The 14222-nt window shown below is 38.2% G+C and overlaps 1 protein-coding gene across 2 annotated transcripts in view; it reads left to right on the plus strand.

Moving 5' to 3' along the window:
* Positions 1-1612: 1612 nt before the first annotated feature.
* Positions 1613-14222, plus strand: part of ATAD2 (ATPase family AAA domain containing 2) — a 51430-nt gene continuing 38820 nt past the window's right edge. Inside the window, exons 1-3 of one of the 2 annotated variants that reach the window (XR_012490692.2) lie at positions 1613-2091; positions 11051-11181; positions 13858-13907. Coding sequence is in view for 1 of the 2 variants with exons in the window: in XM_019719294.3 (XP_019574853.2) it covers positions 1924-2091; positions 11051-11181; positions 13858-13907 (349 nt within the window). In the remaining variant the exon portion in view is untranslated. The remainder of the gene's footprint in view (positions 2092-11050; positions 11182-13857; positions 13908-14222) is intronic. The other variant, XM_019719294.3, reaches the window with a different exon arrangement.

A 14222-nucleotide genomic window follows, 5' to 3' on the forward strand; every position in this document is an offset into this window, starting at 1 on the left:
TGATGCCCACATTTTTGAAAACTTTGAAAGGCAAAATTTTGAGTGCAGAATATATAATAACGTCTGTATCTTCAATGTGCATCAAAAGGAATTCTTGATAATCCCTCCAAATTTGCTTTAGCCACCGCCTTCTCCATCTAAGTACAGCTTCATCATTCCATTAGCTCAAACAAAAAATCAAACATTAGAATCATCCTTGACTCTTCTCTTTCTCTGATGCCTCAGTTCAATTAATCAGCAAACTTAGTTGGCTCTTTCTTCCAAATATACCCATAACTTGACCATTTCTCATTATGTGCATGCTGTCACACTGGTCTGTGTCACCGTCATCTTTTGTCTGGATAATTGCAGTGACCTCCTAACTAGGGTTGCCAGATATAGCAAATAAAAATACTGGACACCCCATTAAACTAGTTCATATAAACAACAAATTTTTTTAAATATAAGTGTGTCCCAAATATTTCATTCAACATGCAGCAGCCAGAAAGATTCTTTTAAAAAGTCAGAATAAGTCACTCTGTTCAAAATCCTGTGATGTCTTTTCATCTCAAAATAAAAACTCAAAAAAAACCCAAAAAACCAAAAACCTTTCAGCTGAGGCCCACAACCCTGCTGGATTTGGTACTGGAGGCCCTTTGCTCTTTGAATTCATTGTCCTCGCTGTTCTCCCCTTTCCTCTGCTGGCAATTCTCTTCTCCCAAATATACCTAACCTCCTTTAGGTCTTTGCTTATACTTCTGAGCAAGACCTTCCCTAATCACTCTGTTTAAAATTGCATACTTCCCTTCCCCTACTTTATATTTCCCTGTAACAATTACCACCTTTAAACAGGCATATTTAGTCTTTCTCCTCCAACCAGAATTTAAGTTCCATGAGAGCGTTTTTGCTTTTTGTTCACTGCTGCATCCACAGTGCTTAGACTAGTACCCGGCATATAATAGATGATCGATAAATATTTAATAAGTGTTAAATTAAAGAAATGTAGTTACCCAAATCAATAAATAGCTTTTGTTTCTGTTTCACTAGGACTTTCACATTCTGATCATTCAGCATGTTACCTATTTCAAAGTAGTTGAGTAACTACTGTTATCTTGCAGAAGCCATTTCCTGTAATTCTATAATAGCAAACATTTCTAAGTGCAACACGGTTCTAAGGTATAATATCTTAGATCATCAGGTATTATTATTACAATCCATTTAAAGATGAGGAAATTAAAACCGGGAGAGGTAAATAATTTGCTCAAGATTGTACACGTGGGACCCTTGGCAGTGTTGGGTACAATACCTGCACTAATTACAGTATTCCACCGACTCGGTTTTAACTCCCCTGCTGTTTTCTTTTGAACTTGTTTTGGTTAAGCAACCAGCAAGAGGCTCTAAGGATTAAAGTCAAAACCCGACAAAGGCCAATTGCTCTTTACGTCTCCAGTGGGACTCGGCATTTAGCACTAGCATCTTGCCCTGGGGGAAGCTGAAGGCAGGTGTCGGGGCGGGGCAGAGCCGCCAATCAGAGCGGGCGGGAGCCTCCCTTCCCCCTCTGACAGCCACGCGCCAAAATTCCAAACGCGACTTCGCGCCACTACCCTCCATCTCCCTCCGCAGAGTGCAGCCGGAACTATATAAGAAAAAGAAGTCAGCGTTCTCCCGCCACCGACCGCTCAGGGCCTCCACCCTGTGCGTGCGGGTTCCCAGGTTCGGCCCGAAGTCCTTCGCTCCACCGATGGGAAGAAAGTTTCCAGCCCGCCGCTGTCGGGGCGCCGTGTGGGCGGGGCCGGCGGCGGATGGATTCCGGGAGCGCGCGCTGAGACTGCTGGCGCGGAGCTTGTGGCGCCAGAATTCGGAGCGCGGAAGAGGCTGAGCGTCTGCAGCTCGGCACTCGGACCCGTCTCCCGCCGCGGACGCGGGGACCAGGGGCCCGGGAAGATGGTGGTCCTCCGCAGCAGCCTGGAGCTGCACAGCCCCTCTGCCACCCCAGCCTCGAGCTCCCTGGACCTGTCCAACGAGTTCCTCAGCTTGGAGCAGATCGGCCGGAGGCGGCTCCGTTCGGCCCGCGCGACTGAGCAGTCTGCCGTCACCGCGGCCGCCGCGGGCGTGAGTACCGGGCTGGGGCGGGCCCCGTGGGCCGAGCCTGAGGGACTGCTCGCGGCCCGTTCCCCGGGTGGGGCCTGAGGGTGGATGGCGCGGCCGGGGTGACAGTTGGGGGCGGGGGCCGGGGGGAGCAGTGTGGTGGAGGACGGGTAAAATGGAAGGCTTCCTAAGATCGGAGCCCCGAGGGGTGTGGGTCGGGTGACGAGATCGGACTGACTGGAAGAGGGCTAACCCGGGACTGCCTCCTTTCACACGAGAGGAAGCCGCAGCTCTCCGGAGCTAAAGTGAACTCGAGGGGCGAGCCTCGGTTTGGGGGGCCACCCCACCCCCCACCTCACGCACTTCCCGAACCCGTCGCTCAGGCTCCCGCCCCAGGTTCGCATCGACCGAATGCCAGACACACGTACTGACGGATAACTGGAGGCGCAGTCAAGGTGTTAGGTTATCGCAGCCATAGAAAGATTGTCATTCGGGTTCCCTGACCTCCATTGACGATCTAGAGAGGTTCCGTCATGAGAGCGCAGTGAATAAATACCAGGTTGCATAATCTGGAGGCTTGGAGACCAGCATTTCATGTGCACCCTCTGCACGCAAGCCCTGTAACAGCGCCGTGAAAGTGCGTAGTTACACTTATTTTACAGGTGAGGAAACGGGCTCCGGAAGGTAACCAGGAAGGGGTAGCTCGCCCACGGGAACGTGGGTTCTCTTTCTCCAAAACCTTTCTGTTCTGTCAGGCTGCAGTTACGAGCGGCGTCTATAGGGGACGTTTCCAAGGGGGTGGGGCAGTAAAGCCCTCGAAAGAAGTGCTTCTCCTTCTCCTCTCCACCTTAGATGTTGAAAGAAGCTCAGGTGGAGGGGACAGCATTAACGAAAGGTTGGAGAAGTGGAGAAAGCAACACTAGTCAAATTAAGGCAGCATGAAGTTGTCTGGTTCTGTTTGAGGCGGGGTGGGAGCCGGGATGAGGTGGGGGGACAGGACCAGAGAGAAGGTTAGGAGTGGGGACGTCCGAATGGAACCCCAAGAGAGGTATGTGTGGTGGGACAGAGGGACAAAACTTAGTTAAGGGAGTGGTCGCTATATGAAATGAGTTGTCAGTTTCTTGAGATGCCCCACACTAGTTGCTCCTCTATGGAGGGCAGTGAAAGAGCCTGTTCAGTCCCTGAAATTGTGATTCTGGATTGTAAAAACAATTTCCTGACTTGCAGGATGTTTCTCAATCCTTCAGAAGTCGGTGGTGATCTGGGGAGGCCAGACACTTCTGCCCTGAACTCCGGTCACTTGATGTATTAATATTAACCTATTTTTGGAAAAGCTGATTACTTCAGGAAGTATTTATTGAATGTTTGGTATCGTCAGGACAGTGCTGGATTCTGTGACTGTAATGATGTGTTGAAATACTGGTTAAGTAACACAGGTACTTAAAAGCAACTGTTAGTTTTGAATCTCAGCTTACCAGTACACAGAAGTTTTCCATACTGGTTAGTGAGAATCAGATGTGATCGTGCACGTAAGGAGATTATCTGAACACTTGGCATATACTGTAGCTAACTATTACTAGGACTCAGGCATTGTCAGCTATTAAGACCACAATTTTAGTTAATGGTCACTCTGTCTTTCTAGTTCCTCAGGTCAAAAACCTTAGTCACCTTTGACTCCTCTCTCCTTTCATAGTAGCAAATTCTGTTGGCGCTGCTTTCAAATTATGTTCAGAATCTGACCACTTCTCAGCCCCTCCATTGTTGCCATGCTGGTTCAAGCCATTATTGCCTGGATTATTAAAATAGATTTTTCACTGGCCCTCGCTGTTTTCCACCATTATATACATAATAATCCCCTCTCTTAGCATTCAGTTCTCAATATAGCTTACAGAATGATCTTTTTAAAAGTCAAAACAGTTAAGCACGCCTCTGCTCAAAAATCCGTATCAAAGGGGAAAGGTTTGAAGTTTGGTAGCAACCCTACCTCCCTTGGCCCCCTTCTCCCTTTTGCAAAACTCAGTCTATTCCAACCACGCTGGCCTCGCTGCTCCTTGAATACCAGGGCCTTTGTACTTGCTCTACCCTCTGTTGGGAATTCTCTTCCCCTGGGTATCTGCATGACCCATTCCTTTACCTTTCACATTTTTTTTTAATTAAAAAAAAACAAAAACAACCCCCAAAATCTCAGAAATCATAGTGCTTAATGTATTCCAAGATTTTTACAAATATTAACTCAATTCTTATAACCTTATGAAGTAGGTATGACTTGTCTTTGTTTTGTAGGTGAGAGAACTGAGGCACAGAGACTTAAACAATTTGCTGTTATAGTAAATTCGCCTTTAGAGTAAGCAATAGAACTGAGTTCTACCTAGGAGAACCTAGGAATCTCTTTTTCAAGTCTAGTAAAATTTCACTTTTTCAATGATGCTTACCCTTACCACTCTATTTATAATTACAAGCCACTCCTTGACATGCCCCTTTACTCTACTTTATGTTCCCCCAGCACTTATCACCATCTAAATATTCTATAATTTCCTACTTTTTAAATATTTTTTTTCTCACTCCAAATCAGAATTTAACTCCATAGGGAGTTAGATTTTGACCTTTTGTTCAGCAGTGCATACCTAGCACCCAGAATAGAACCTAGAATGTAGTATAGTACGTGCATGATATGGTTTGTTGATTGTTCTTGCTCTAATGGAACTTAGTCTAGCAAAGGAGACCTAACAGCAATATACATACAGAGTTGCCATACATGCCATATCAGTAGCATGTGGTTGAGTATTTAGCACTCAGCTGAATGTTGTAGGGTAGAAAGGATATTTTTTTTCCAGGCCTGGATTTCCAGTAGGGATTATAGCTTTTTGAGACATAGGTAGTATTCCTCTCTTCTATAAATCCTCTAGACCAAATTGTAATCAAAGGGTTACTTAGTTAGCATGGGATTGGATCAAAAGAAATGGATTATCCTGAGAGGTGTTGTATTTATGTTGACAAAGCCCACCAACACCAAATATGAAACATACCTTTGTGATTGGAATATCTTCTAATTTGGAGCTTTATATTCAATACATTTGATTCTATTATAACTTGCTTTTTACGTCAGTCATGTTTTTCATAATCATAGCACCCTGACTATATTTGGATCTGATTTAATTTCCTAGTCTCCTCAGTTACATACCATGTTTCCCCAAAAATAAAACCTAGCCAGACAATCAGTTCTAATGCGTCTTGGAGCAAAAATTAATATAAGACCCAGTTTTATTTTACTATACTATAAGACCGGGTCTTATATAATATAATATAACATAGTATAATATAATACCCAGTCTTATATTAATTTTTGCTCCAAAAGACGCATTAGAGCTGATGGTCCAGCTAGGTCTTATTTTCGGGGAAACAAGGTACTAATTGACAGAGCATTTCTTAGAGTAGGATACTTTTAAAGATGGTTAAATTTATTCATACTAACTCATTAACTTGGATTTTTCTTCATCTCGTCTCAGAGGCTGACCTTATCTTCAAGTTCTGAAGGTACCTATAGTCACCTATTTATTCATCACATTCTACTTCGGCATTTTGAATATGGTCTCACTAAGCTGCGCATGAGGATTTTTTCCCCCCCTGACTTGTATGGATTCTCTGAGTTTTCTGTTGTTGTTTTAAAATTTGTTTTTCTTTTCTTTTCTTTCTTTAACTTTAATTTATATCCTACCAAATATATGAGTTTGGATGCATCTTCTGTGGTTTCTTTTTACTTCAGAGTCAAACTAGCCATTGTGTATTTCTGTGTTTTCACAGGTCTGAGGCTCTTTGATTCGTTACATTTACCATAGTGTTGTTTCTCATGCTGAAGACTCACTTAAGAATGGATAGTAAGGAGTTTTTCTGGTGATGATTGTACATTACTTTTGGGTTGTGTTTACGTACATTTTTATTCTGTATATTGTTAGGTAAAATAAAACATGCTATAGTACGTAGAAGGTATGATTTTTGTGGTTTTTAAAAAATTGTATATTTAAAAGTCTGGAAGGATATTCCAACTTGACACTGATGCGTACACCATATGGGAAATTTTTTTAAACTTGAAGTATAATACAACACAGAAAAATGAAAAGTGAAATGTCACAAAGCCTGGATAGCGAAATTTTGACATATGGCAATGAATGTTGCTACCTGGAGTTGGGTGACACTGCTGGGCTGCATTCGAGAGGGTACACTTGGAATTGTTTTGACTGGCCCTTGATTTTAGGTTAGAAATTGCAGCTTTCAGAACAGGGATCTGATGAGCTAGCGTTTAGAAAATGGATTGTAGTCAACAAATCTGGAGTTTGGGAGACCAGTTAAGAATATAATATTAATTATATAGCATTTGCTATGTGCCAGGCAAGGTACCAAATATACACACACATATATACCCTATAAAGTAACTTGTTTTTATCCTCATTACAGACATGTGTACATAAGGTACAGAGACCTTATGTAACTTGGGCAAGATTATACAGCTCCTAAGTGATATGTCAAGAATCAATCCTAAGTAATCTATCTTAGTTTGAGCTCTGAATCAGTATTCTATTATCACAATAGACCAAAGCAGAGAAAACTAAAGCCTAAATTAAGATGTTACTAAAAGGAACTGAAAGAAAAATGCCAAATAATAATGCAAGGGTCTGAGAGTTATTCCAATACAGGGAGGGAAAGCTGCGTTGTTTCCAGCTAAAGAGGTGAGTAGTAGACCATAGTGAATGTGCCAGAGTGTGCTGAAAGTTTAGCACTATATATGTTTATCTTTGGGAGTGGTCACCTGTGTAGAGGTGATAGTTGAATCCTTGAAGGTGAATAGAAAACATAGCAAAACACAAAAGTATTTTAGAAGATCTGGAGCAATGGCTGTATTTTAAGGGTGAGAAGAGGATTAATTATGCAAAAAAGTATCACGTGAACCAAAGGATCAAAGCATTGAAAGAAGGGAGTGATCAACTCCATAGAAGTCAGTGAGGTAGAGCAGAGGCCTTTGGATTTAGCTATTGGGAGATAGTTTTAGATCTACGGAAAGGGCTGTAGATGTAGAAGCCAAATTGTTGAAGCTTGTGGAATAATAATAGGTGGATGGTGAGGAATTGACCACACCTTTGTTGAAAGATGATGCTAAGGAGGGGATATCACAACTATACATGTGTACCGTGGTGCATTAGACTATGCTGCTGTTCAAGCTTTCCAGGAGCCCTAAGTCTGGAGGAATACAATTTATGTCAGTATTATAACTGATTTGAAAAATCCCATTTAAACCTCATTTGTTGAATTGATACTTGAATTAACTCAACCAGCTGACCCCCATACATATTTTTTGTTATATTTAAAGCTTTAATAAGCTTGGTCTTTTGTGGGGAAAAAACATATTAGACTATTTCTATTATACATTTGTGTCTACTTTGGGGGAAAATTTTTGTTGCATGCTCCCCATACTAACTTACAGATTCTGCAAGATTATAACAGACTCAAAATCTAACAATATATTTTTCTTCCTTTAAACCTTTTAAAGAACTACCAGTGCTCTCTATTTAAGTAGATTTTAGCCAAGGAGTAAATGAAGACACATCATCTCCAGGTTTAGTTTTCAGATTAAGTATGTTTTCTCTTCGTTTTTCACTTAGGAAATTTTTTTCTGGTGATACATGTTGTAAAAATGAATGTAAAAACTAGAAAGTGAAAGTCCCCATATCTATCATCCAGTGTTAATTACTTTGTGATTTGGCATTGAGCTTACCTCTTGGAATTATTTGGATTAGCTATATTAAAATGACTTTTTTTTAATGATTTAATAACTGTGCTGGTTTCCTTAGGAAAGCAGATGTACATAAGGTAATTGATCTAGAGGTGTTTAGGACAGACAGAAAAAAAATTGCAGATAACCTAATAATAAATGTGTGATACATTAAGCAATTTGTTAAATAGAGTCATGTAATAGCTGGAATACTATTCATTCATTTAAAAAGATTTTTAGAATATTTCATGACATGGGGAAATGTTTGTATTACTAGAAAAATGTTGCAACACATCACTAGTATTATCCCAATTTAAAAATCCTGTGAATATGTTTGCATAGGAAAAGAATGGTTTGTGCACCAAAAGGTTAACAGTGGTTATCTTTGAATGCTTATTTCACTTAGCATAATGTATTTTATAAGAAATATTTTTGAAAGTTACTGATATTTTAAAATTTCCCAGTATCTACCTGTATGTAGGTGATTCCCCAAAATCTGTTTTGTTTTTTTTCTCCACACTATTAAGAAGAGACTTTCTTCATGCCTAATGCGTATTTAGGGAGGATGAACTATGCCACTCACTATGCAAATCAAAGATTCATTTATACCACTTATAAGATTAAATCTTCCAAGTTTCTCAAGGAATCTTGTTTCTCAGTATTTACGACCCCCCTCCTTTCTTTTTGCCTATATAAACCTTTTTTATTATACCCAGGCATATGGTGACATTTATTTTCTTTGATATTGTAATAAAATATAGATAACATAAAATTTATCATTTTAACCATTTTTTAGTGTACAGCTCTGTAGCATTAGGTGCATTCACATTGTTCTGCAACTATCACCACCGTCCATCTCCAGAATATTTTCGACTTCCAAAACTGAAACTCTGTACCCATTAAACACTAACTCCCCATTCTTCCCTCCTTCCAGCTTCTGGCAGCCACCATTCTACTTTCTGTCTCTATGAATTTGATGAGTCTAGGAGCCTCATGTAAGAGAAAACATAGAGGCTCCATAAAAGGACAACTATTGTATGTTTCCTCTTATATGACGCTCCTAGACAAATACTGTTACCAAAAAAAATATGCTTACTTCACTAAAACTCTTCTGAGAGTTCCTAAATTTCTTATAGCTCTATATTTTCGTACATTTCCAAGCTGCTGCCTAAGGTTCCCCCAACCCCATTGGTTTAAATAGTTATAAAGGAGATCATTTCTGTCATCTTTTAATGTTGACATTAAAAAATAAAACTATTACATCAGACTTTTACAAGTATCCACTGGAATCTAAAAACTATAGTTATTTGATATCTGCTTTAGAACATTAAAAAACTACATGAACAAGCTTTTAGGAGACAGAAATTTTACCTTCTTTTTCATTTGCATTTCCAATCCACTTAACCTGTAGCATTTTATCTTACATATTTTTATGCTTTAAAGTCACTTATTATCCTTTCATATTTGTAAAACAAAATTTGAAATTATTTTCTACCATTCTGTGATCACAGGGCTCCAAGATAATAGTTTTTGTGTATTATCATAATTATTAATATTCAATTGATCAAAGCAACAAAAACATCTATTTTGATTTAAAGGATTAAACATAGGAAGTAATATCTCATTGGGATTTCATGTGTGAAGTTCCCCTACTCTCCTAATTAGTTCATGTATCTGTGGATGAATCTTATTGCTGAAGACAGTGTTTGGTATCAGTTACATTGTTTTTATAATTTTAAGCACTGGGAAACATTGTTTATATAAATAAGTAGGTAGTAATGAAAGGAGTTTTGTTTAGCAGTGCCATTAAGTTTTTTTGGCTTATATGCCAAACATCATTTGCCAAAAATTTTTTTTAATGGTCTTTTAGCTTAATTAAGTCTCCTTTCAATTTTGTTTAGAAGAAAAAAATTGGAAACCACTTAAAGGTAAAGATTTGTTGCCTCGCATAGTCATTCAATTTCTTAACACCTACACTAGTGTGTTTCTTTGGCTTTGTTTGGCTTTTTAATGCCTTGAGGCAGTCAGTCTACAATAGTAAGATTCAAGAGTGAGAGATAGGACTTTCTTTTGTAAAATGGGAGAGAGGTAAATGACAGAAGATGCCTTATTTTAAGGTGCTTTCTCAGGCAGATCAGTTTTAAGAAAAAGTACATGTTGAAATTGAGGTTACACTACACCCATCTAAGATGTAGGTGTTTGTTTTAAAAATGATACACCTACCTAAAGTTTCTGTGTGTTTTCCCCTAACATTCTTAAATATAAGTACACTTATGAATATGGTAACAAATCATACACATCATTTAATATTTTATGAAGTACCTACACAAATACTGTGGTATGTATATATTTATTTTACTTGTGAACCAAATATTCTGCCCAAGACAAAATTAAATGGCAAAAGATCTTGATAAAACAAAATGAAATAACCGGGTAAAGCCAGCCTGGAGTGGGAGGGGTGGGGGCATTAGTTTTATTTTTTTTAAACACTGCCTGTTTTTCTAAAATTATCAATTTTCGTAGTACTGAAACAGAGACAGAGTTGTTAGGTACTTTTGCTTTCTCTTCTAAAGTAAAAGTATCCTTTATACGATTTTAGAGAGGTGTGTATGAACTTCTGAATAATTTAGGACAGCACCTCTGTAGCTCCTAAAGGAGCCCACGAACTGTATCTGTGGTGCAGAAATAGTTACATAGAGCTCTATGGTTTTGACAGCTGATTAATGTACCTATACAGTTTTTACATTTAGTTGTTGCATTACCTGGTGAAATAGATAATAACTCCGTTTTGTCATCCATCCCAAAATTGTAATTCTGATGGTACAGTTAAGGATTACTGCTAGTGGTTACATGGCAGACAGTGGTGTGTGTGTGTGTGTGTGTGTCTTTCTAATTTCTGTAGCCTTAACATAAAGGAGTACTTACTGTTATGAACTATTATAACTTCTTTTCCAGTGGTGGAAAACTTTTCTCTCTAGACTGCCTACTTTTTATGAAATAGAACTATAAACCTCAATAAATTTTATATTAGCCATTTCATAGACATTGCTGATATTTATTGTAAAATGATTTTTTTTTTTTAGATATTAAACATTGTAATTTCTTGGGGAGACGCAAAATGATTCTGTTACAAACTCATAATTAGAGAAAACTATTAGGAGGTGTTTAACTTGGGGATTTTGACTAAAAAACTTAGATGGCTTTCTTAATTTTCCTTAGGAAGTTGAAACCTACCACCGGAAACATGCTTTAAGGACTTTGAGAAAAAATGCCCAGAATTCTTCAGATTCTAGTTTTGATAAGAATATGGAAATAACGGAGAAACATGCTAATGGCAGGCATTTTACAAGGTAATGCAAGATGGCCAAATGCCAACCGAAAATAGTTTTAAAGTAACAATTTAGGATTTGCATTTAATTTTTAAGTGTGTTCTTGATTGGTCATTAAGATTCCAGAGTTGGAAAATGCAACTTGAAGTGAAATTGCCACAAATGACTATTGAATTAAAAATTTAATGTGTACACAGGTTTGTTTTTATTATCGTGTTCAAAGATATTTGTGATATGTGTGAGTGCAACTGAAAACATTGGTTTGTGATTGGTTTTGCTTCATAGTCTATACAAAGCTCAAAATAGTTATATTTTTTATTGCTTGCTATCGAGTTTTTCATCAATTCTGAGTCATTTGTGAATTTTAGTGTGTTGTGCAGTCTTCACAGTCAGATGATTTTTTTTTTTTTAACTTCTCTAATGGGACTAGATGCTTTTTACAAATTTAAATTTTGTTTCTCAAGAACCCTGAGGTGGGTGGCATGAATTCCGTTTTAATATTCAAACGATTGCTTTCAATGAATTAGATAGGTAGTTCATGGAACTTGCGTTTGTTTGGTGTAGGGTAGATTTAAATCTGACTTTAATTGGCTCAAAACCTTCGCTTCCTCCCCCCCTCCCCAGTTTGGTGGGCCTAACATAAGTGGGGGAAGTGCCAATTAGCATAAAATTTGTTGGATAAAATAATTGTTTTTACATTAATCCTTATAAAGAAATTATTCATAATGACTTAGAAGACTAAAACCCTTCCATTCTTAAATAGAATTTTGATTTTGATTTTGTGTAGCAGGTTTTCCAGATAAATGAGGTTGTGCCCTTTTAAGTCTGTTTTTTGTTACTATTATTTTTTCAGTTATTTTATCTTTTGTTAAATATTTTTTAATTGGTATCTTATTTCATCCATTATTTATGGAGTGTTTGCTACTGTATTTCATGGAGTCCAAGATAGCACTAACTGGAACACACAACATTATTTTATAAGACAGTAAAAAAGATAAAAGAACACTGAAAGTTAAAACTGTGATGTGTAATTAGTTGTAAGATACATCCTAATTTCAGAGATGCTAAAATGGGGGGGGGATGGGAAATGCACAACTTTTAGAATCAATGAAATACAATTTGAGCTACCCCAGTAGTATTTCTGAAACTGGAAGCCTTCTTGGGGTAGTGGGAGTGGTCCATGAATTCTCCATGAGAATTTTAAGATTTACTTCATGATCTAAAGAAAACATTCTGGAGCATCCAAATTGCTACCTATAGAGACTAGCTATAAAATTTCAGGCCCTACATTGGTGTTTACAATTAAATTGGCTCTGTTAGAATAACAGAGAAGATTTGCATAACTGTACCTTGAGGATAGGATCTCTATTTGGTCCTTGAGTTCTTAACTAGGGTCTAGTTGTTACAGTTTTCAGGGGGCACATGAAACCTCTAAAGTAATGTTTACACTTGTATGTGTATATGCAGTTTTCTAGGGAGAAAAGATCTATAGCTTTCATCAGATTCGCAGGAGTTGACAAAAACTCCAGGCACCTGTTTTTGTAAATCGTTTCATTGGAATACAGCCATACCCATTCATTCTGTCTGTGGCTGCTTTCCCGCTTCAGTGTTGGAGTTGTTGTTTGAGTAGTTGTGACAGAGACTGTATGGCACACAAGTCTAAAATACTTATTATCTAATTATGTTGAAGCACCAGTTTACCAACCCCTGTAGGGGGAAGTGTGCTCCCTCCCCCGTCGGCAAAAAGAAAAGGAAAACCCCCCTTGTGTCCCTACCATCTACTAGGGCCTGGTTTATAAAAGTGTAGACTTCTGTGGTACAGCAGGAGAGGTTCCTTTACGAGAAAAGTCTAGGAGCCTTTCAACAAACTAGGTCTTGACCTGTAGGTGGATTGCTCAAAGGTTTTTATTTTGTTCTTAGTTCTTTCCTGTGTTCCAACAGAGGTAAGGAATCAATGATGCCTGTGAGCATACATGAATGAATCCTGGATAAGATGAATTATTTATTTTAAAGTGTCACATTTGAAATTCCACATGTACAACCAGCTCACTTCCAAATAACTTGATGCGTAGGTTGATTAATAGATGTAGCCTCTGTAACTATGGAAAATCGAGTCCCTAAAAATCAATTAATGAGACACACTGTTTTGTTAGCTCAGTGGATTTTGGGGGGAAAAGACGAAGAGAGGGTACATTTTTTTAAGTTTTGAAAAGTGTTCTTTCCCATTCAGTACATTCTGTCTGCCAATTTATGGGTGAGATGTCAGATTCACAAATGGGACTGTTTCTACATGTGAATGATAATGCAAAGTCATGGAAAGACTGTAGCAGCAAATGTTCTTAGAAGGAAATTAGCATGTCACTAAGGGACACTCGGACTGTTTATAACTTCCTCCAGGACTTGGGACCACTGTCTACCTGTGGGACAAGACACTTTGTCTTGTTTTTGCTCAATGCTTAGTTCTAAGCTAAGGCTTTCATTTGTTTTAAGTAAGATATTTTGATTAATTTTGTTTAGCTAAGAATTAATACATATATCATTGAATTTCACAAACAGGATTTTCAGTGTTTTTTATGTTTTTACGTATCTGTGAGTATTTACTCTCCAAGCTGATTTAATTTTTTTGCCCTAGTTTATAGTTTTATGAAATACAGGAGTTCAAATTATATCAGTTATTTAATATTTTTTTTCATATAGGCAATTGGCCAGACAGCAGGCTGCTAAAAAAAAAGAAGAGTGTAAAGAAGGTAAGTAAGGTTAAAGGCATTTCAAATTTTTTAAAATTGTAATTAATATTTTATTTACAGGTTTATTGAGGTACATATAATAAACTGCCCACGTTTAAAGTATACAGTTCATTTGGTTTTTGACATAAGTCTATGCCGTGTAACTATCACTACAATAAGGTACTGAAGATAACTGTCACACCCCAAAAATTTCCGCAGGTCCCTTCTGGTTCCCTCAGCTCCTGTCCATGCCCTCTACCCCTCCAAAATCCTGAAACACCACCGATCTGTCATTATCGATTAGTTTGCATTTTCTACAGTTTTTTATAAGTGGAA

This window comes from Rhinolophus sinicus, chromosome 6, assembly GCF_057876585.1.
Source record: "Rhinolophus sinicus isolate RSI-liver-muscle chromosome 6, RSI-T2T, whole genome shotgun sequence".
NCBI lineage: Eukaryota > Metazoa > Chordata > Mammalia > Chiroptera > Rhinolophidae > Rhinolophus > Rhinolophus sinicus.